The sequence below is a fragment of the Dromiciops gliroides genome, chromosome 3, assembly GCF_019393635.1.
Source record: "Dromiciops gliroides isolate mDroGli1 chromosome 3, mDroGli1.pri, whole genome shotgun sequence".
Taxonomy (NCBI): domain Eukaryota; kingdom Metazoa; phylum Chordata; class Mammalia; order Microbiotheria; family Microbiotheriidae; genus Dromiciops; species Dromiciops gliroides.
In genome coordinates this window covers 439,481,789-439,506,884 of record NC_057863.1, presented here as the reverse complement: position 1 = coordinate 439,506,884, position 25,096 = coordinate 439,481,789, and the positions used below count along the sequence as shown (strand labels likewise).

The following is a 25,096-nucleotide window of genomic DNA, read 5'->3' as shown; positions in this document are numbered from 1 at the left end:
TCAGTCCCTGAATGAGAGACTAGGACAAGTTCTCTCTTTTGGGATTTTGCAAAGGTGAGCCCCCTTCATCTGCCAATTAGCACTAAGACTTACACATTAGGGCCTGGTATTACCAATCCTTTTTGTCATTTTTTTTTCTTGCTTGAGGTGCACTGAAAGACTGCAAATGCTACACTATCTCTTGAATTAAAACAAACTCAAAACTTTCCTTAGAGCTTTTAATTGGTGGTAATGACAAACTTCATTTTTCTCAATAGGTTACTGATTTATTATTTAAATGTAAGGAATCATCTAGCCAAGGCAAAGTTCTCTCTGAGGTCTAGTGAACAGGCTGCAGAGAGGAATGGAACATAGGGACAGGAAGAATGCATTACTTAGCACCCTCTGACAGTTATGACTAAAGGGTTATTAAGTGATGTAGATAGATAGTCCTGGGGGCCCAGGTAGATTTTTTTTTGGGGGGGGAGGAAGGCAATGAGGGTTAATTGACTTGCCCAGGGTCACACAGCAGCTAGTGTCAAGTGTCTGAGGCTGGATTTGAACTCGGTTCCTCCTGAATCCAGGGCCAGTGCTTTATCCACTGCACCACCTAGCTGCCCCCCAGGTAGATTTTTAAACACATCCAGGTCAAAGACAAATTATGCTAAATGTTCCATGATTAACACTGGAAACAATAGGCTTGCAGAGCATAAAACTAATCTGATTTACTATCAGCATGGGTTCTCAGGAAAAGCAACAAAAGGGTTTCCCAAAGCTTTCCAGACAAAGTTTCTCTCAGGTATGATCAGTATGTCCCCTTAAAAACAAAAAAAATCTGAATTTAACTGGCTGCTAAATGATTTGCTCCATCTGTCTCTGTGGGCAGATTTACTAAATACAATTCTGCCTAACGGCACATTTCCATACAGAGATACTGGAACAATCAAGTCTCACCACAGAAACCATGGGTCTCTCCTAGTCATTTGTAAATCAACAGCGCCTCCTACAGGAATTAATTTGCTCATGTTAAATTAAGTCAAATCCACTATCACCAGGTGCCAGTGAGCCAGTCAGAACCAAAGAAAGTGTGTACATTACCCGTTCCAAAGACAGACAAACTGGAAATGGAGAGCCTATCACTAAGATTGCCAGCAATTAATCCTCAGATTTATTATTAATATACTGCAGGAAAAAATGAGGATGGAATACTCATACTCAAACAAAATGGACATCTGTCTGTGCAACCATTTCTAAGGCAATGTCACAGTAGAAGTTAGATTAAATTCTTGAGTTGAAGTCCATTAAAACTATATAGCGGAAAAAAAAAAACCCAACCAAAAAAAATCCTATATAGTGCTTCTTTGGCATCAGAGAATGTAGAGAATCTATTTTATGAATAGTTTCAGCTCTCTCAAATACTTTATTAGAAAACTACACAGGAAAGTGATACCAGAGAAAAAGATCTTGTAGAATTATCTAGTTCATTTCTTTATGGTCTCCTGTAATTTACAGCTATGTAAAGATAACAAAATTACTTTCAAGCCATTTTCCTTATTATCTACATTAAGGCATATAAAACAAAGCAGGTCTCCATAAAACCATGCTTTATTATTTCTGTGTGTGTGTGTGTGTGTGTAAAATGCCTCTCCTTTTGATTTTTAAGTGTGGAAAGTTGAGATGAAAGCCATCCAAGTCCTACTCTGATCTTTAGCCAAAGTCACCTTAAGTGCTTCATACCAAAAGCTGTATTGAAAATTCAAAGCCACTGTAACTATATATTGTGTGTATGAGGAATGTTTTGTCTCATAACCAGACAAGTTATATCTGGGCTTTTGTTTGCATTTTACACCATTTCTTAAATACATCAAGAAAATAACCCAAATTAGAGAATATCCAAAAAGGCTTTCCCTAAGCAGAAAATGGGCCTTTGCCTCTTAATGTTTAGGCCACTAGTTTAAAGAAAGACAAGTGTCAGGAGGTTAAAGGATGGTCAAGAACTGCTCTAGACAGGTTTGTTTAATTTTCATTCAAAGCCCACAATTAAAACTAGTTTGGTTGAGAAACTCTTTTAAGTGTTAACGGTGCCCTGTTTCAACAAATTACAGAGTTATTGCCAAAGAGGCACAAAGAAGAGGAAAAAGTCAGTATAATGGCAATGAAATATAATAGGGTTAGGATTTTTCTTAATTTAGTACTGATAATGGAAAGATGTCTTTCCCACAGAACACAAAGTGTTTTATAGACTCATCATGATCTTACTGAGCTTTAAAATCTAAAGAAAGCAATTAAACAAAGGGAAAACCTGATTCAATAATATTTACTTCATGTATCTGAAGGCACTCAATTGCTTTTTTTTTTTGTAAGGGGGAAGGGAAGGCAGAGAACCTCAAAATCTACATGAGTGAATTTAAATACATGTATGTTGAAAATGTGAAAACATGATAAAAATATTTGCATATATATCAAATCTTGTAAGCACTTACTTGGCTTTTGCACGTCTCTTCTGCAATTTATACTAAAATATTTCTTTGACTATCCTTTATCTTATTTCTCCCTACATTTGAATTTAAGGATGTTTTGCAACACAATGTGTTTGGTTTTAGTACCTTGTTCCTCTGAAATCAGTCACAACATCAAAAAGCAATGTTTCTCACCACTTCTAAAAAATAATGGAATTTATTAAAATGGTTCATCTTTATGACACAAAGTGAAAACTTAAACCTTTAGAAAAATAAAAGCTTAACAGCTGTGTGCCAACAGAAAAAAGGCATCCAAGTTAATATCCTACTGCCTAGAATGAAATACCTGGAAACAGTTAAGGCTGCAAACAGTATTCTTTTCATGTCTTGAAAAATTATCGAACAATAACTTGACTCCACAGTGACAAAGACCAACAGGGGTTCATGATGTTAAGATAGTCTTCACCCCATTATACACTGCAGGAGGCCAAAACATGTTATACATTTCTGCAGAACTTTTAAAACCATTATTTAGCTCATGAAAACTGCCCTCTAAGATAGAAGTTTAAGAATAAAAAAAATCCAGTACCCAAACTCCCTAAAGTATTGCCTGAAACATTATATTCAGGCCACTCCTTACCCCAGAAGGAGTTGGAAATATTATTCTAGCATTTAATCATACAACAGGATTTTACAAAGATTATGCTTTCCTCAAAGCAAATTTAAAGCTTAAAAATGATAAGAAATCCAAATTAAATTATATCCATTCAATGAACTGTCGTTCTTTTAAAAAAAAAAGATATTTCAAAACAAAGAAAATGTCATTTACAAAGTTATATGAGTGTTCATTTAGCATAGGAAAACAACAAACACCAAAAGAAAATATTTCTACAGACAAAAAATAGGCTACTTACAAATATTCACAAGATTCATTCTCATGGTACTGATGGAGTTTTGTGCATGAAATGACAGTTTACAGGAGTGGGAAATGAAAATAGAGCTTTTTATTAGAAAGACAATAGTACGTAATTTAGCCCTTGGGGAAGGTAGTCAATAAAAGAGTGGAGCTATTTCTATTTCCAGGTACCTGTCACAGATACTCTCTCTTTCTTCGGTCTCCACTCCTGCTCCGTGATCTGTGCGATGCCCTACCATGCTCATCCCTTGAGTCCTCTCTGTGTCTCTTTTCACCTCTATACATACATCGGCTGGAGCTCTGGGACTCCCTCTTCCTGCTCTGCTCTTGGCTGGGGCTCCGGCTTGGTCTCTTTCTTGTCTGTCTTGGCCTAGAACTGCTGTGACTTCTGCTGGAGTTTTTGTGATCCCTCTCTTCCCTGCTTTGGCTCCCACTATTCCTCTCCTTGCCTTCAGATCCTCTCTTGCCCAGGCTGTGATTCTGCCTCTTGGACTTTCTTTCAGAATCACAGTAGCTCCATTTGTTATTCTCCCCAGAACTCTCTTGCTTTGAAAACCCTGACTTCTCCCTCGCCTTCTCCTTGTGACTATGACTACTGGAGGGCTCTTCATCAAGTTTGGCCTTCAGAGACTTCCCCCCCTTTCCTTCAGAATCACTGCTGTCACCTTCTGAAGACTTGGCTTTCTTCTTCTTAGAAGTCCTCTTCTTTTGTGTTTTTCTCTCTTGGCTGTCACTCTCACTGCTACTTTCTGAAGTTTCACTGGAGGAGGAGGAGGAAGAAGAGGAGGAGGTGGTAGAACTAGAGGAGGAGGAGGATGATTTGTTCTTATGTTTTTTGTGTTTATTTCTGCTTTTCTTCTTTTGCAGCTGCTGCTTCTTTCTATCTCTTTTCTTTTTCTTCTTTTTCTTCTCAAGGCGATCCAACTTCCTTTATTGGGAGATAAGAGTAATCAGTATGCTAAACATAGCTCCTTGATTTCAGTTCAGTGGCTCGAGATTGTACACTAATTTTTTTAAAAAGGTGTTCTTACTGACTTTTAAAATAACCATTTCTGTACTTTATTATAAATGACAACTTTTTCTTTTAAATTATTCAAATTCAATATTATTTCCCTTTTCGGCTCTACTTATTCTTTCCTAAGGGGATAGGGTTAAGTGGCCAAAAAAAAAAAGCCTGGGGGCTTCCAAATACATTTAGAACCGGGAAGAATTTTGTACATTATATAGTTCATCTACTTGTATGAATAATATAAGTCTTCTCTTGCTCTCTCTCTCTCTCTCTCTCACACACGCACACACTCATGCAGTTAATTGCTGTTGACTTAAATGGCATACTTAAAAAAGTAAGGAACAATGTTTCAAATCATAAAATTATGTGGAAGCTATAATGTATCAAAACCAATCAAATTAAAAAAGCCAATTCTCTGAATAGCTTTTAATTTAATTGCATCATTTAAATTTTTTCTCTTTTGCTAACAGTACTGAGTCAGAATCTGACATTACAAGATGCTAAAATGGTCATTCTGAGCTAAAAGAAAGCCTACCTAGTCTAACAGGTTTATAAACAACACTATATGGGATGCCTTGGAACTTGGGTGTGTATAGGTATATTTAGTCTAAAAAAAATATGTATTACACATGTGTAGCTATTTTAAAATATGATGAAAATGTTACTTGACATTTTTTAAATTAAAAAAGGCAACCTGAAAGTCAATGGATTTACCTTTCTTTTAAAATTGATAACTTTTTTGATTAATGTAGGATGCCAGTATATTTTTTTAGAATACTGTATTTTTCTAAATAATTAAAATACTTGCTTGTTAGTCCTATTACCAAGTAATTTAGAATTAATTTATTTTCAAATTTTCTAGACGACTTAATTGGCTTATTAGATACATCTACATATATTTTCACTAGGCTCTGTCTTCATAAAATGGAAAGGCAAATTTACCAGTCTCTTTAAAAATTCCTAACACTTCTATGGTACCTACAAAATGTGAGCTCCCTCTATTGGTACTCTAGCAGAAATTTTATAATTTCAGAGGTAAACTGATACACAGAAAGATATAGACAACTTAAATATCAATTAAAAACCTAAAATTCATTTAATTCAAGTGAGGAAGAAATCAAACTTAAACAAAAACACCAAAAATGTAAGAAACTGGAAATGTTTCCTAAGGAAAATTAGAAACAAATAAATTAAAAATTTCTTCTAAAAAGCACGATCTATAAATGTCTCTTAAGTATACTGGAAAAAATAACCCCCCATAAATTTATAGTATTAAAATAAGTATAAAAGAGTACATCTACATTTTTTCTCTTTCTTTCTACAAAATTTCATCACTCTAGTTATACTAAAAACTAATTAATGTGATGAGAATTGGTGTGCAAAGTATCTGGGGCAAACCCTTAGGCTTACATGCAGTTAAATATGTACATTAAAATTCAACATAAAGAAAATTATAGCTCAAGTCATCAAGTATATACTTTGGTATAATTACCTGAGTAGTTTCTGTTTTTGTTTAGTTGATAGTGATTTTAAGAATTCAACTTCTGGGTCTTCTTCACCCTCACTTGCGACATATTCCTGTACCAACAAGAAACTGATATTAAATTGCTAAATTTCCTAACAAGTTGTAAGATTGCTTTACAAATAGTTCTAGGTGAGTGGTGGAAAAAATACCCAAAGGGAATATGATGAACTGGAGCATAGATGAACATCTGAGCCAGCATCAGGGTGTTTTAAGGCAGGATGCCAGACCTACAAATCATCACATATCATAGCTTTCTTCCCCACCTTCTTCTCTCAGGCTGAATCATGTCAAACCTTTGAGATTTATTTTGAATTTAGGAAATTTACATAATGAATAAGATCATGGCCCTTTAAAGGAACCTTAAAGCTGCTCCAATTTTTGGTTTCAAATTTTCAATAAAACTGAGTCTTAATTTCATGCTTATTCCATGAGCTTAATTTGTGCAATCCCTCTCAATGCTCAGAAGCATTGTTTCCATATGTGGGCAACTTAAAAAAAATTAAGTCATTAAATGACAGTTTAAACACTGGATTGTAATGGGGGTGGGGTGGGGTGTTGCTTTTACCATTTTTTTCCCTCATTGTTTTCTGTCATCCAGATTTCTTAGGATCAAGGTGGCATCAAAAGCACACTCAGAACCCTACCAGTGGTGCCAGGGGATTTACACTAACCAGAGGTGGTTTCATTTATTAAAAGAGAGGTTTAAAAATAAGTTCCTATTTGCCATCTTGGTAAAGAAGCAAAACTACAATAGATCTTAGACATTTTCCACTGCTTTCTCTTGCTTTCCTATGGACATGCATATTGGAAAACATTAAGTAGCAATTCACAAGCAATCACATTTAGATTTATAGACATTTTCAGCTTACTGATAAAAAGATCATTACCTGTGATGGATCATTTGCGGTCAAGTTTCTCCCCAGTACATTTCGTTTTAGTGCAAACCCACTGTTTCTCATCTCCGCTATTAGCTCCGAGGGGTGCATTGATGGCCCTGTTCACAAAAATCACAGTTTGAATGTATCATTTATATCTCTCTACCTTTTTTGGACTCCACAGTAGGAATGCAGTTGAAGCTTTGTTAAGTAAAATCACAGCTAAATCAACTCAATAATCTTCTGCTGAGCAAATAATCAGATATGATTTTCTAAAACAGCAGTCTGGAGATTCAGAATAGAAAATAATTGCATTTTTCTTTACGTGCAAGGGGATTCTCTTCTTATGTAACTTTGTCATATTGAAAAAATACATTTTGTTATTGTTGGATTTGAGATTTTGAAACCTAACAAGAATGAAGAAAAGATCATAATTAAATTTCCAATGGCCACTTACTACAAAAAGCCAATTAAAAATGGGTATTTTAAAGGTATAAAAACAATTTTTCCTTACGTGGAGGCTGGCATTAAAAAAAAGTCAAATTTCCAAATATTACATATACAGTAGACCTAGACCTGGAAATTTTGAATCATGATCGTGGGCCTGGTGAAAAGAATTTGAGGTAGGCTAGAGGAATACAAATCTGTTGTTGGAGGGGGATTGAGGGTGGGGGTGGCTCTTGTTTACTGCTGAAATTGTCATTTAAACATGAACAAAAATTCAATCCAAGGTTTCTTTCTGGTCATGTAAGTATGGTATAAGTAGCAGTAGTAAGAATGGGCCAGGAAAAAAAAGGGGAAAACACACAAATGTAGAACAACCCTGAATAGATTTCTGAGTATGCTCTCTGACTCCCTACACCTTCTCTCCCAAGAAATTAAAGCATACCTCTTTCCTTTCCTCATTTATTTTTCCTCCACTCTGCTCTGTTTTGAAAGCAGTCAAATAGTAATAAAACATGGATATGTGATGACTTTGTTAAAAACATCTTGTAGCCTGAATATCTTTAGGGATCCAGTTCTGAATGCAAAGGCATTTAACTTAGGACACATTTAACTTCTTTTGTCATGTTCACTTGAGGGTGATTATGGGAAAAAAGGTAATGAAATTAGAATTTGTTCACTTTGATCTTTGGTTGTTCCTTTGGAAAAATCTTTTTGTGGGTCAAGTTGGAACCAGGTGATATCATGCAACTGAATTACAGACTTTACCATCCCTGTCACATAGAGCTGACTGTTGAGTTGTTGAAAAGATAGAGGAAAAGAGTATTTAGGGGGATAAAGATAACAATACCATAATCTACTGAAAAAAGTAAATAACATAAAATTAGTATCTTTTAAGTATAATAATAAAAATTTACACTTCATTATAATTATTTATTGAGAAGAGAGTCTAGGGATTTCTGGGGTTGCTAACAATATTACTTTTTCCTATTCAAGAAATTCATCACTAATTGTTTTAAATTATTTCAAATAATCCAATGAGCTTATATGAAATTTGATCATTAGAAAACCAAAATGATAAAATTCCTAAACAAAACCAGAATTTTTATTGCTACTCCTATTGGTTGCATTTAAGTCAAATACAATTTGTTCATCTTAACAATGTAAGACATAGGTTTAAACATTCTATGATGTATTCATTTAGGTGGCCATCTGAACTTCATATTTAAGAGTATAATTTACAAAGCAGAAAATTTCTGTGCTCAAATTATGAAATTACATTTACTTGTCAATAATTTAATTAAACAACAAATGAATTCAGCAAGTTAATTTATTAGGAATTAAGCTAAAAAAACCACTGAGTGTAATGTTTCTTATATGGGACCAAAGAACATTTCCATTATGATTCGAAGTTACTAATTGCATCAGTTTTCATCGAAAGATGGGCAATTTTACAAGATGTTTTAGAAAACATGGTTTTCACATCAACTTTATTGTGGTACTTATAACTACTCCAAGGAAATGAAAGTCTTTTTTCCCCCTAGTCAGACTAATTATTTTTAGTATGGACTGGCTACAACTAAATGTCAGTAGGCATCATCTAGTGAAGAATTTGAAGTATAAAGGCCTGAATTTTAATCTTGACTCAGAGCAACACTTAAACTTCCCTAGGTCTCAGTTTCCTTATCTGACAAATGAAGGATTTGGATAATATGATGTCTAAAGACCCTTCTAATACAAAAAAGAAAAACAAACAAAACAAAACCCACCCAAACCTTTCACCCCATTTTTTTTCTAAAATTAATACTTCTTTATAATCCCAACTAAACTTTTTCTGCAGAATCAAGGATGGGAAACTTGAGCTACTTGAGACCAGTATGGCCTTTTTGCACACTTAGTATAATTAACACAAACTGAGATATAATTTTGATAACAATGAATTGAATAAAATGGTTCTGATATTGTTTTGGATATAATATAGGTAGATATTTCTGGACATATAACACAATGACCCCCCCCACCCTCCCCACCCCTTACCACTACATTAGTTATTATAATCCACTTCTACAAAACTGCTCCCAAGTGGGTCTCATTCAATGTAAGAGTCTTAGCAGCTAAAAAATCTGCTTTGCTCAGAGAAGAGCATCAGTGATAAAATTATACATAAATACTCTGCTTGAGTAGCCTTAGACATTGTTGTCTGTCTTTTGCAACATAAAAGTGTTCTGCTAAAAAGTACAACAAAAACTCCTGCCGCTATTCAAAATCCCCCAAACAAATGGTCTGACCAATGGTAGTGACAAAAACAGTGAAGAATTAAGACCATGAAGAAAGGAAACAGAAAAAGAAACGTGACAATATTTTGTTTTGTTTTCCCATACATATGAATTACAGGGAAAATGCAATCACTTGTTTACATTTTTAAAATTTTTTATCATACATTATATCTATGGCCTTGGGGATTCCCTGAAGAGACTCTACTTTTTGTAATAAGATTTCCTCATTTATATACTGTGTCTAATTGTAATCTATTAGCAGAACCAATAATGATTTTGAATTTAGCAAGCAGGAGCTGTAGTAAAGCAGCTGTGAATCAGTTAATATTTTCTTCACAATTTTCCAAAGAAAACAGTGCCATTTATATATAAGCATCTTTTGAAATTCTTTGTTACAACCCTAGGATATAAAGTAGTACCAATATTGTCCCCATTTTACAAATCAGGGAACTGAGGAGGATGAAAGAGGTTAGTAGTAACTTGACCATGAATACAAAGTTATTAAACATCTCAGATGGGACTGGAAATAAGGCCTTCTTACTCCAAGTCTAATATGCTTTCTACTATATCATGCTTACTTCTGAACAAGAAAAGATATGTAAATAAAGAAGAATTTTTAAAGGATACTTTGTCACTAGTATCATAAAATGTTCTGTTTGAAGATGGAATGAGTAGGGTTAAATTATATTTATTAAGGCAGCTAGGTGGCGCAGTGGATAGAGCACCGGCCCTGGAGTCAGTAGTACCTGAGTTCAGATCGGGCCTCAGACACTTAAGACTTACTAGCTGTGTGACCCTGGGCAAGTCACTTAACCCCAATTGCCTCAGTAAAAAAAAAAAAATACAATAAATTATATTTATTAAACCCTTATTGGTTATGCCAAACTGCCGTTATACATTAACTGAAAAACAATCTCTGCTCTTTATAGTTTACAATTTATGATATAAAACAAGTGAAGACAAATATAGATGAAAACTGTCTCTAGCTTGGAAAGAGAAAGTTGTTTTTCATGTGGTAGTTATGATAGATTAAATTTTATTTTTTTAATTAACAAAAATGTTTTATCTCTTCAAACTTCCAAGACCCTTAGTGAAAAAGAAAAAAAGAAAAACAAAATCCTTGTAACAAATATTCCTTGTGAAGCAAAACAAAGTCCTGCATTGACCATATCTAAAAGTTTTGATGCTGGTGAAATGGTTTGTCAGCTCTGAACCTATCTCTCGATTTTATGCTCTTTTCTTGCCATTCAAACTGGAGGACCTTTGCCTTCTTAAGACAGTAAAATGGGTACGACTGTTTTTCTGTTATCTAAGCTGCTTAAACAGTTTATGGGTAAAGATAATTGAAGAGCATTTGTTTTGCTTCCAGATTTGGAACTTGGTAGAATCACTCTTAAAAAGACAATGGGGGAGCAGCTAGATGGCACTGGCCCTGGAGTCAGGAGTACCTGAGTTCAAATCCAGCCTCAGACACTTAACACTTACTAGCTGTGTGACCCTAGGCAAGTCACTTAACCCCAATTGCCTCACAAAAAAAAAAAAAAAAAGAAAAAAAAAGACAATGGGGGCAGCTAGGTGGCGCAGTGGATAAAGCGCTGGCCCTGAATTCGGGAGGACCTGAGTTCAAATCCGGCCTCAGACACTTGACACTTACTAGCTGTGTGACTCTGGGCAAGTCACTTAACCCTCACTGCCCCGCAAAAAAAAAAAAAAAAAAAAGACAATGAAGTTTGCAGAAAAGTCCTTAGTGACTACACTTGATTGTTCTCCAGATACTTTAACTGGGTTGAACTCCTATAAAGGGATCTATTGTTGGATCCCCCCCCCCCCTTTTTTGGGAGGCAACTGGGGTTAAGTGACTTGCCCAGGGTCACACAGCTAGTAAGTGTTAAGTATCTGAGGCCGGATTTGAACTCAAATCCTCCTGAATCCAGGGCCAGTGCTCTATCCACTGCGCCACCTAGCTGCCGTGTTGGATCACTTTTGAGAACAATTTCACCAAGTTCACTCTCCTGCTGATCTGCCAGGTGATCAACTCTAGCAGGCTACTCTGGAGCACCAGCACCAGCACCAGCACCAGCTATGGGCATATAGTCTCAGTATGCTAGGGCACATAGATGACTGACTCAAAAAGCTAAATCAATAAATAACCTATATTCAAGGTGCAAATTACTCCAAGAATGTTCACATGATCTGGCTTTTAAGTTTGTTGCAGTTTAGGCAGCACTTGGAATTCAAGTTCTAATGTGTAAAGAACAAGAGTAGAGATTTGTGTTAATAAACTCTCTAGCAGTCCAGTGAAAGCAATGGATACCTTCTAAGAATAACAGCTGAATGACTGATGCAGAAATATGTTTAATGTGATTGTACATATATAATCTATATCAGATTGCTTTCTATCTTGGAGCGGGGAGGGAGAAAAACTTGAAACTAGAAATCTTATAAAAACAAATGTGGAAAACTATCTCTACATGTAACTAGAAAATAACAAAATACTTTTATGATAAAAAAAAAAGAGTAACAGCTGAAGGGCATAAAATAAAACCCTGAAAATTACAAAGGATACCAATTCTGATAAAATTACTAAATTAGTAAAAACAGAACAAAACAGAACAGACTAACCAAGAAAAAGGATAAAAAAGAGGAATGGCCACTAACAGGTAATTTTTGTGGTTGTTGTTCAGACTTGTGATTTCATCTGAATGGGAACTCCTAGTGAGAAAATTCTATCCTCCAATGCAGATCACCAAATAGTCTGCAATTCCTTCTTAGAGGCTTGCCTAGGATACTCAGAGGTTAAATGACTTGCCCAGAGTCCATAAAGCAAGAATGTTTCTGAGGTGGGACTTGAACCCAAGTTTTCCTGCCTTGAAGACAGCTCTCTATCCACTATGCTGGGCTACCTCTCAGGTGAAATTATTCAGTAACAAAATGTACATTTGATCATTTTATTTCAGTATTTCTTTTTTTTTCTTTCTTTCTTTCCTTTTATTATTATTATTATTATTTTTTGCGAGGCAATGAGGGTTAAGTGACTTGCCCAGGGTCACACAGCTAGTAATGTGTCAAGTGTTTGAGGCCGGATTTGAACTCAGATCCTCCTGAATCCAGGGCCGGTGCTTTATCCACTGCGCCAACTAGCTGCCCCTTCAGTATTTCCAAGATATATGATTTCATTACTAAGGTCTTGCTCCAAAGTGCAAACCCTCCACATCAAATAACTCAAATTTTATCACAAGAGAAAGAAATTATTTTGTAAAATTTAGAAAAAACTTTTGGTCATAAGATGTATAAAAGCCTATAAAATTGCAAATGCTTCACAATGCACAGGACAGGCAGAGAGAACAGTGTTAAGTGTGGGCAAGTCGATTCATCTCTCTGGGCCTATAGTAATTTCTGTGGTACACAAGGAAGGCTCCAGTCTACATTTCTTGATTTCACTACTAGAAGAAGGTGTCCCTACTCTTTTCAAGACCAAATATCTGTTTCATTATTTAAACTAAAAAGACCTTCCAGTTAATGATTTCTTCCACCTTGGCTCTGTGGTGCTGACTTGGGAAGAGGGTGTTGAATGGTAGGAGGAAGGGTGTGGTACTGTTTTGACTGTCTCTGAGGAACTCCTTCCCCCATACCTGATACTACGAGTGACACTTTGCAAGCTGGTAGTCCTTTTAAATAGCATATCACTGACAGACACTACAAACAAACCTGTTGTCAGCTAATGGAACAGAATAAGCAAACAGGTGATTTAAATGTGTCTGGTTCCTGCTTTTTAGTTATTTGAGGACCTATGTCTCTCCATTTGTTCAGTAGAGTTGGAGTATACTCTATGTCGTATAGACTTAAAAGATTTTTCTTTGTTGGAAAAAAATCCTTCAAAGACCTGAATGTAACTAAAAATAAAATCTGATATGACACATTAAGCATAACTTAAAAAGAAAAAAATGAAACAGCCTTTATTGAGTTTGCATACCATCCCTGCCACTGATGTGTAAAAGGATGCTTTAGGACTGCCACTCATCTGAAGAAGCTCAGGAATGGGATTTGTGACTAGGAGGAATTGTTAGGAATTATCCTCATTTCCTAATGTAATCACAGAATTTTTGCTTTTAAGAAAGCCTAAGGGAATAGTTCTCTTAAAAATTCTACAGTAAGAAGTAGCAACATAGAAGTCCCAAATAAAAAGTGAGCTGGTTATTAATAGAGTGTGTGGGTGATTTTTATTTATATAAATGAAAATGTTTTATGTATGATTTTCTAAGGGTTATGCAAGAACCAATTGTACTGGATTGTAAAAAAACTCTTTCATACTGGGAATTTTCCTGACACATTGCCAGTTCATCTTCATGTATGCTGAGAACAATAGGACCTCTTATTGTCCTTATCTGAGTTCATAGGAAAGAAAGTCAATTTAATCGTTATTAAAATGTTCAATGTTAAGAAGAAATTCAACATTTAATTTATCTCTAAATGTTTTCTGAAAGATACACAAAAGGCAAGGAAATATGAAACTCTATTCTAGAACAAAACTGCCATGTTATAATTGTTCACATCAACACGTTCTAGAAAAGCCCTGATGATCTTATTATTGTCCACCTTAGGGAGCCTCTGTAGTTAGAGGTGAGTGACTTATATTTGGTTGTCTTATTCATTATCACTCAATTTAAAAATTTTTATTTATTCCCTTTGTTTTTTATACTAGTCATTTCCCAATATAATCTCTTATCTCCAATGGAACTCTCCACTGTAAAAAAGGAAAACAATTAAGCAAAACTGACCAACAAAATGACCCTGTTTGGCAGGACATGTAGTCATGTCCCAGCTCCCTGCTCCCCAATGGAGGGGAGGAAAATTTTGAGACAAAGTTGATAACAGAGAATCAAGAAAGGTCTTCTGCAGGAATTAACACATGAGCTGGGCTTAAAAGCTAGGTATTCTGTGAGGTGTTAAGGGCTAAAATTCTAGCTAGTCTGTCTAAAATATCTAATGAGTGGTCACCAATAAATGATAACCTTTAGCAAGAGTTAGGCTTTTAAGCATTTATTAAGGAGAATAAGAATTTGGTAAAGAGAGAGAAAGGCCTAGATTCCTATCTATTAAAGGGAGAGCGCATTTTTAGCTCCCTTCTCTGCTGGAGTCCTCAGGAAGAGAGCGAGACAGAGTGCCAGTCTCTTCCTTCTTCCTCCCACTAGCCAACGTCACTTCCTGACGCCAAAGAAAAGACTCCTGGTCTTGCCCTCCAAGACCTTCACTTCATGGGCGTAACTCTTCTACAGTAAGTCTCCAGCAGGTGGCATCATTCCAATCGTTACAGTTGTACAGATGATATGGAAGAAGTACTTTCTAAACAAAGGGGACCACTTTTGCAAAGTCATGGATTATAATAGCTGAAGAATTATAGCAGGCAGAAACAGAAAATGAAGATGTGAGCCTGATTATGGAAAGCTCATTGACACCTAAACTAAGGAAGTCAGTGTTTTATATAGAGGAAATAAAGAATCACTGAAGATTTAGCCACTGAAATTAATTTTGGACCTTTTGTGTTGTTTTATTTTCATTATTGTAATCATTATATATATTGTTCTTCTCGTACTACTTTCTTTTTTTGGTTTAATTTTATTTCTTTCATTAAATATTTCCCAATTACACTGAAAGATTTTTTTAACATTCATTTAAAAAAATTGAGTTCCAAATTCTTTTTCTCCCTCCTGCTCCTTCTCCACCCACTGAGAAGGCAAGTTGGCACTATTTTCATGACTCTCTATCAGAGGCATTTAGATGGTATAATAGTGTTAAAGTAAGGAAGAACTGACTTTGAATCCTGCCTCAGACAAAGTTATCTGTGTGGCCCTGGGCAAGTCACTTAACCTCTTTAAGCCTCAGTTTCTTCATCTGTAAATGTGGATAATAAAAATTATTTCTATCTCATAGGGTTGTTAAGATCAAATAAGCTAACACATAAAGTGTTTTGTACATCATAAAGTGCTATATAAATGCTACTATTATTAGCTATTATCAGTTTGTGTAAGTCTTTCCAGGTCTCTCCATATTGCTCATATTTAGAATGTATTTAGGTGTAATATTATTCAGTTACATGCAAATATCATAGTTTGGGCATTTCCTCATCAATGGGCATCTACTTGTTTCCAGTGTTTTGCTACCATAAAAACATCACTTATTTTCAGTTGAATCTATATTAGTGAATTAAGGGATGGATGATGGATTTTGCAGCAATAAAGTAAATTTTAAAATTTCTTATATTGTAGTTTAAGAAAAATCACTAACACTGGGCATTTCTGAATAATGGAGCTATCATTCTACTTTGCGTAACTCTAAAGTTGTGTTTTCAAGTGTAAAATGTTGCCCTTGACAAGTTTTTGTCCTCCAATGGCTTTTGTTTTGTGGTTTTTTTCAGGGCAATAAGGGTTAAGTGACTTGCCCAAGGTCACACAGCTAGTAAGTGTCAAGTGTCTTGAGACCAGATTTGAACTCAGGTCCTCCTGAATCCAAGGCCGGTGCTTTATCCACTGTGCTTCCTAGCTGCCCCTCCACCCCACCCCATGGCCTTTTTTTTTTAAAGTGAGGCAATTGGGGTTAAGTGACTTGCCCAGGGTCACACAGCTAGTACATGTTAAGTATATTAGGCCAGATTTGAACTCAGGTACTCCTGACTCCAGGGCCAGTGCTCTATCCACTGCGCCACCTAGCTGCCCCCCCCCAACGGCTTTTGATCTTAATACCGTAGTCTTAATTTGATAGCATAAGGATCTAAGAGAAACAGTAGAAGACAAGTAAAATTATGTACAAAAAAGAAATCTACAGGATAAATTAAAGATAAAAGAAAAGGGGAGGCCCTGGTATTAAAAGGGATCAGGATCCCTATATACACCAAAATATTTATAGCAGTACTTTTTGTGAAAGCATGTTCAGGCAATGACTAAACAGTTTTTTGGTACATCAACATAAAGGAATGACTGTTGTAAGAAATGAAGAATATGATCAATACTGGTAAGCATGGAAAGATCTACAGAAATTGATAAAGAAGTCAACAAAGCTACAAAAACAAAATAGATGACTACAACAATGTAAACAGAAACACACATACACAAAAAATGAATATTGCAAAATTACAGAGAACAAGCTTGGCTTGAAAGAAGAGATTTGAAGGTACTCCCACTCTACCCCTTTGTAGAAGTGGGAGATCTACAAATTTTGCATGCTGCATGTATTTTCAGATTTTTTGGATCAGTTATCCAAACTGATTCAGCCCTGGATTCAGGACCTGAATTAAAATCTGGTCTCAGACACTTGACACTTACTGGCTGTGTGACCCTGGGCAAGTCATTTAACCCTCATTGGCCTGGAAAAAAACAAATAAACAAAGGAATAATAGTGTTCAAAATCCACAGCTGATTTGGATGGAAGTCAATTAGCTCACTAGTTGTACTAAGTTACTCTCCTTCTATTTAGTCACAAGCTTACTCTTGACATGGAAATCTCACAATCATGAGTAGGTAAAATGATTTTTAATGGGATATACAAAATAGGTTATACAAAAACGAAATATGAGAATGATTTGAGGGCTTATATTATGGGTGGGCGTGGAACACACACATCATAATATCCTTTTGAGATTAGGAAATACATAGCTTCTACCACCCCTCATATTTCTTTAAAACAGAGTTGAGATTAATTCTATGATATAATAGTACTACAATTAACTAGTAGATCACAATGGAATTTCATGTTACAACCACCTTAATAACAAATGTAATCACGTTGAATTATGATAATGCTTAAAAAGTTTCAAATGATTTAATCACTGGTAATGGCTTAAAGTAAAATGGTCAAAGATTTTACAAAGTATTAATCATCATTATTAGTGTTCAGACCTTTGGAACACTATGGCATTACCAGTTTGACTGCACTTTCTCTGACTTGACAGGCTTTTATACACTCTTCTCCTGTACATTAATATTCATTTTCCACTAAGCTTTCTTAAATACAAAAAAATACAACTGTTTCTCTGACTGGTCCATTACATATGAAAACAAAGACAGAAACATGCTGTATCCTCAGTTTGCCTCAGCTACAGACCAATCATTCCTTCGTTTTTGGAACCACCTTCCTGATACTCAGGAGTTTTTTGCATAAAGAATATTTCTATTATGAAATTCTGCCAGATGTTGGTCTTAGTAGGTATCCCAGTAAGATTTCCAGTTCTTGAGGGAGTGGCCATTGGATAACTCCATGGCAGAGTGAAGTAGAATTTCCAGTTCCTTCTCTGCCTACCAGAGTCTCTGTGAGCATAGAGGATTCCTAAGGCACTTTTCTAGATGTTTGCCTATGCCTAATAAAACTTATGATCAGATAAATTCTGTGAAATTTCTGGGCCAATCATCTTCCCCAGAGGCAATAGGGTTCTTTCAATGTTAAAGAGGAAAAAGTAGTTCCTTCCAAAGAAAATTTCTCATCAGTGGAGTAAATCCTTCTTCACTAACAATCTGCTAAATATGAACCTCTTCTATACAGAAAAAGAGCTCACTCTTAGAATGATGTCCCAAGTTCATAACATTCCTCTTTGAACAGAAAATGATTGTTTTAACATTTTCGGATACCTTGAATATCAAACCGCGAAAAGGGCCAAATGCCAGCTATGGACAATATCTTGTTTAGTATCCATGGGTGACAATAAGATACTCTTTATACATAAGTAGAGTTTACACTACATGCAATTCTATGTAACTGAATGAATATTTGAGAGTCTTCTAAAATTGTTTCATGGCATGATTTAAAAATTACATAGGTTTTGTAATATATGGCAACCTGAGCCAGGAATTTCAAACTCAGGAAACTAAAAACAACCAAATGAATTTAATATATTTGCCCATGAGATTCAAATGAATGAAATTCTAGGGGTTTCAAGTTTTATTCAGTTTAGTGCTCACTGTAGCATAGAGGAGAAGCCGGGTCTTGGAAGGTTTTACCAGTGACACACGACTTTGGAAGGGGCCACAAACCAATAAGGTTTTAAAAAAATACGGGTCAAGCAACAGAGTGCTTGTTTATTATATGAGACATCACCAGGGAAATCTGGTCATCAAGTGATTAGTTTTTCTGGTCACAGCTTACTTTATAATATCTATCAGTGGAGGTAATATCCACACTATTGAAACAATGAATCCCTGAAGTATTATGTATTTTTAAAATCTCATTTTGGTAACAACATGATCTTGCTAGCAAGTGACCCAACAGAGTGTTAGTTTTTCTTGCTAATCAAATCCAATCAAACAAACACTTATAACTGACCACTGTGTGTAAAGCACTGAGCTAGACTGGGGGTAGGGTGGAACAAAGACAAAATGTAAAATGGTCACTGCCCCTGAGGAGCTTACAATCACTTGGGGAAGTATAATACAATAGTCAGTATTGTGTTTCTGGTAAATGCTGTCAAGATACTATTAGGAGACACCCTATTTTCCAGAGCAAGCAAGCCTGGCAAGCAAGCTGTGACCTGAGCTTGCCATAACAACAATCCTTTGCGCTCACCCTCTAGATGAACAAGGCTGCAATTAAATCACAGAACTGATGGTTCCTGGACTTGGGCAAGTACGATCAGGCCCAGACATGAAGCCCTGCTAAGAACAGACTTTTTGTCACTAGACAACCTTGGTTCACTGTTGCTGTTGTGCCTCACCACTGTTGCTAGACTATACCGTTTGACTCTTTGTCTAGCCACCAGTATATAAATCAAGATTCTGCCACATTAAAGCGGGTTCCTCTACCAGGGGTGGGCCCCCCAGCACATGTCTACCCTTCTTGCTTGCAAGCCAGTTCCTTCACTTTGAAATTAAATTTCTATTTGATTCCTGACTCTCCTGTCTCTAGTCTGCTCTGTTCGGCTCTGGCCATCCACAGGTTAAAGGTTGGTTCAGTCCAGTTGACAATGTTCAGTTGGTAGAAAAGAGGGAAAACAATATTAGTAACTCACATTTATACAATGTTTTAAGGTATACAAAACACTTTCCTCACAACAATTATGTGAAGTGGACAGTGCCTATATCATCCCATTTTACAGATGAGAAAATGAAGGCTTGGAGACAGCATTTGCATGGGGTTATATAGAAAGTAAATTGTCAAAGGGAGGGAAGAAATTACCTGATTTAGGTAGACAGTGTTAGTGGACATGTCGCTTTACTTCTCTGGAAGGACTGAATAGTGGGATTAAATTAGTAGACCAGGATGGCAAGACTTGTAGCCCTTAGAAGTACTAAAATAATCACCGAAATATAGAGTTCACAGGCCATAGATGGTTTGGATCTAGAAGGGGCCTCAGAGGTCACCTAGTCAGCCCTCTCTCATTTTATCAATAAAGAAATTAAGGCCCAGAGAGATTGAGTGATGCCCAAGACCATACACTAAACAGCAAACCAGAATTCAAACCTAGGTCTGCTAACTCCAAATCCAACATTCTTTGTACCTTATGTGTTTTATTCCCCCTTTTCCCAATTATAAACTTAAGACTAAGAGTAAGAGGTCATCCAGTTCAACCCTTATTTTACATGTAAAGAAACTTCGGCCTAGGGAATTTAAACGATTTATCTCCAATCATACAGGTCGCTGAGTCAGGATTTGAATTCAGGTTCTTTGGTGTCAAGCCCTGCTTTCCTTCTACTCTGCACCACATAGGCTCCCTTAGATGAATAAAGTGGTTGCACATGGATGGGTGAGATACCACTAACTTCCAATGAAAAAGTAAGCTTCAGTAACTGGTTAACTTGATTAGAATTCAACCATCTTTTTCATTTAATGAAGGATAGCTATATTTATGTCCTATACTCTTGAGAAAAATACATAGTTAAGAGATTAACTTACTTAGGGCTTTTTGGTGTATTAGAAAATGTATCAAGAGCAAAACAAATTTCACATGTATTTAAATATTAAAATTAAAGGAAAATAACTTAAGAGGAATTGCTGTATTGAGAACTAGATTAGGTTAAAAATAAAAAACTGATAGCTAAGCTACCATGCACAATAAGAATATAAATAAGAGATATTAACAGTTATTGGGAAAATAAGGGCTCTAGTGTACAGTCATAAAGCAGTCTTAGTGGTCAATTTAATGAACTATATTTTAATATAAACAAACATTTTATGTGGATTCAGTTTATTGCTGAAACTTACACATTTCACATATAATTTTTGCTGTTATCTTGATGATGAAAATGCAAAGTTAAGAAGATCTTATCAGTGGAAAACATATTCTAAACCAGCTTAGTACAAAGAAGCATTTTGATTGCCTAATTTAACTTTGTAAAGGAGTAGTAAATCTTATAGTTGGTCTCTGTAAACCTCACAGCTGGAACATTCTAACACTACCTTACAGTTTGAAGTGATCAAAGTAAGTTACTTTATATACTAAACTAAGAATTTCATAATAGAAATAATGCAACACCAGGGGGTGCGGTTATCATGAAATAATTACACTCCTGGGAGATTACAGACACAAGGCTATACCCCAGGGGTGTGATTATCCCATGATAACCACATCCACTGAAATTGCCTTATTGCAAAAATAATCTCTATTCACTGGTGAGACATTATTCAATAGGTGATTTTTTTTTAAATGAAAAGATTGTATTTTTTAGCTCAAATCAGCAAGTGGATTAGGAAATTGGTCAGTTTATTTTTCTTGGCATTCAAACTTTGAATACAGGATTGTTATTACTTGCTTTCCTGTTTGATACAGTATAGCTCTGATTTTGTTTCTGAGAAGCTCTTAGATTTTCTATTATCATCAGACAAGTATTTCTAAAGGTTACCACTAAGTTGTTCAGGCCAACCTTAAAAGTAGGCAATTCAATGAAGCATCTACTTAGCAATAAAAACTGAACTAAGCTCCAAACTACCTTAAAAAGAAACTACCTAAATCCACAATGAATTAAAAAAATAAATTCATGACATTAAACATGTGTAGTGAAGACATTTTAAAGCCAATTTTCCATTTTTATCCCTTCTTACAAATATGCATGCTCATCAGAGCTCACATTTATATAGTGCTTTAAGGTTTATAAAGAGCTAGAATCCTATATGGTAGTTTATGTGTATTCTTACAGAGGTACACAGTGCAAGGTGTTGGATTTAGAACCATATCACCAAGATGTGTGATCTTGGGCAAGTCACTTATCCTTTATGGTCTCCAGTTACTCTTTTTTTTTTTTTTTAAGTGAGGCAATTGGGGTTAAGTGACTTGCCCAGAGTCACACAGCTAGTAAGTGTTAAGTGTCTGAGGTCAAATTGGAACTCAGATACTCCTGACTCCAGGGCCAGTGCTCTATCCACTGCGCCACCTAGTTGTCCCTCCAGTTACTCATTTCTAAAATAAGGGAGAATGAACTAGATAATCTAGATATAAATCTGTTACCTTAGGAAGTGAGTTGCCCAGTGTCACAGATATAGTAAGTGGAAGAGCTAGGATTCAAACTCAGGTCTTCTGACTTCAAGTCCAGAACTGTCTGGCACTAAGTATGATTTAATGATTTATATTCTAGAGTTAAGTGTATCTGCCTCCACTAAATTTCTATAAATAAGAAATTATGTGGTGAAAGTTAATGTTTTTATGACAATCCTATTTATGATTGTTTATAGCTGTCATACGCTTAGCCGTCTAAAGAAAAAAAATTTTAAAGCTCCCATTGCATATTTATGTACAAAAAGACCCAACCAACCAAACACACTATCATAAAATATGTTTCTTATGAATTTCAAATGAACATTTCTTCTAATATGGAGGAAAATTTTTGGTTTGTAATTTTATTGATATTTTAAAAAGTTTTAATGATACCTTTTGTTTTTACATCACAGTCATTTCCCAATATCTCTTTCACTCTCTCCACAGAACAAAGAAAAACAGGTAAGCAAAACCAACTGCATAGTGACTGTAATTGGCAATGTATACAGCATTTTACATCCAAAACCTCAACCTCTTTGAGAAGGAGGAGGTGCAGTTCATCAGCTGTTCACCTGGTAATCTGAATTCAGCTGCCTTTCAGTGATGTATCTGTTTACATTACTGTAGTCATATTGTGTGTGTGTGTGTGTGTGTGTGTGTGTGTGTAACCTATAGCTCTCATTTTGTTTTTTTCCATCTGATTGTTCACATATGTCCACATTCCTTTGAATCCTTCATATGTGTCATTTCTTAAAGTATAACAACATTCCCTTTCATTCACAAACCATAGTTTACTGGCTTGCAATTAAAAAATACTGTTTGAAGATTACCAAAGACTAAATTTCATCAGAATTTTAAAAACTGTTTTTTATTGGACAACTGGGTCATAATGAGGGCATGTCTTAGGGAGATTAGATACTTGAAATAAAACTAGTCTTTCTCCAACTCTTAGAAATGACAAATTTTTAGCAATTTTAAGGACTCCATGCTTTTTTTTCATACATCCAGAAGTATGTGTATGTCTTACAGTAACCTACATTTCTAACTCTTTCAAATTCTACTTTTCCAACTCTTCCCCACTTGCCCACTTGTGTCTTTAAATTACAACAAGAAAAGGAAACTGGCAATCACATGATTTGAGAGTTGAAGGGTCCCTGAGCAGCCAACACACATCTTTAAGCAGCTCATTCCATTTTTGCACTGCTCTAATTGTTAAGGAGTTTGTCCTGACATCGCTTCTTTGCAACTTCTACCCATTGATCCTCCTTCTGCTCTGTGGGACCAAATGATGCAAGGATAATCCCTCTTCCACAGGATGGCCCTTCACATACTTGAAGACATATCACAGCCCTTCAGTCTTTGCTTCTCTAGGCTATGTATTCCCAGTTCTGTCTAATATTTTGTTTAATATTTCAAGATGATGTTTTTGGGGATAGTGGTCTACAGTTTTCTTCCTCTGCTTTGTCTCTCCTGGGTTTAGGTATCAAGATCATATTTCTATAACAAAAAACACATGCCCAATTCTTTCAAAGGATTTTAACCTAATGCTATGAAACTCTAACCCTGTAAATTAAAAAAAATAAAGTCAAACACTGTGTTACATGTGTAGCTTTATGTACAATATGCAATTAAAGTAAATTAACACCACAAAGTGTCTTAATTTTTGTGTATAATTTGGATTCATAAAGTACCTTTCTTTAAATTTTTTAAAATTCTGCACCTAGGACCAAAAACAGGAGCATTTCATATAAAGTAGAAAAGGATGATTGAATATGAAAAAAATGAATCTTGATCATGTACATCTTGCTTTTTGTAAAATACTTTTCTTCTGAGGAATTTCAGTGCTAGTTCTCTGATAACACCGTTATTTATTTCTGTAGAGATAATGTATATGAAAATGCTCTGAAAAGTATAAAAATGTTGAAGAGAATAGAACTTAAGCACACAAGACTAAAACATGTGAAACAGTAATGACTAAGAAACTTATTTTAGGCCATTTTAGGTATTTTCTAACTAAGATTTTAGTAAGATTTTTCAAATGTCTATTTCCAATTTTTTCTGCATTTTATGAGATAACTGATTATGATAATAGCTGGCATTTATAAAATTCTTTAAGGTTTGTAAGGTACTGTATTCCTGTTAACCCATCCCATCCTAATATATAGAATTGTTATTTGAGGTTTTTATGACCCCATCTTTTGGCTAGAATTAAAAAAACCCTGGTGGGCACAGTGCTTCACCCAGTGGTTGAAGCCATCGCCATGGCGCTGGCACCTCACATCATCACCACTTGCCGACACCTACATGGGCCTAGCAAAATTATAATGACTGGAAGCCCAGTGAGGGCAATCATGTGACTGTCAGTCAGAGTTGCCAGCCAATTGGCTCGGGGCTGTGTGTGATCAGCCTGGGGTCTGCTGGGAAGAAGGGAGGTTTTTCGCCATTCTAGCTTGAAGCTGGAAGGCGACAGTACACTGCTGTGTGTTCTCAGCTGATTCCTGGGCAGTGGTGTGATTCAAGTTGTATAATTTCCCTTTCCCGTTTTATTTCCTTTCCCTTAATCCTACTGATCCTGTTTGTGTTTTGTTTTGTTTTGTTTTGTTTTTTTAGTGAGGCAATTGGGGTTAAGTGACTTGCCCAGGGTCACACAGCTAGTAAGCGTTAAGTGTCTGAAGCCAGATTTGAAATCAGGTACACCTGACTCCAGGGCCAGTGCTCTACCCACCGCACCACCTAGCTGCCCCTGTTTGTTTGTTTGTTTTTTTTTAAGTTCATTCTTGTTAAATAAATTCTGCTGTTTTGAGGGAGGCCTTTGGTCTCCTTCCTTGCTCCAATATTTCGGCAAGCCACCTAGCTAACACTCCCCAATTAAAAACTGGTCCCTACACTAACAACCTCTGAGGGAACTGAGTCACAGGGCAGTCAAGTGACTTGGTCAGAATTATACAGCTAAGGAGTATTTGAGGTAGAATTAGAATTCAAGTTTTACTGACTGCAGGGTCTGCACTCTATTCCCTATATTACCTAGTCATCATCTTTGATCTAATATTATCCAAAATTTTATCTGATGAAAATTAGAAGAGATACACTCAATTGGCTAAGATCATCCTGATAAAACGGCCTTAATGGGTTACATTTCTATTTAATAGATCCCCAGAATAG

The 25,096-nt window shown here is 35.7% G+C and overlaps 1 protein-coding gene across 1 annotated transcript in view; it reads right to left on the bottom strand.

The window, feature by feature from the left end:
• Window positions 1–2,636: 2,636 nt before the first annotated feature.
• CIR1 (corepressor interacting with RBPJ, CIR1) overlaps window positions 2,637–25,096 on the bottom strand; it is a 38,930-nt gene continuing 16,470 nt past the window's right edge. Inside the window, exons 8-10 of the mRNA XM_043995466.1 lie at window positions 6,776–6,882; window positions 5,856–5,941; window positions 2,637–4,282 (exon numbers count right to left, since the gene is read on the bottom strand). Coding sequence (XP_043851401.1) covers window positions 3,529–4,282; window positions 5,856–5,941; window positions 6,776–6,882 — 947 coding nt within the window. The 3' untranslated portion in view covers window positions 2,637–3,528. The remainder of the gene's footprint in view (window positions 4,283–5,855; window positions 5,942–6,775; window positions 6,883–25,096) is intronic.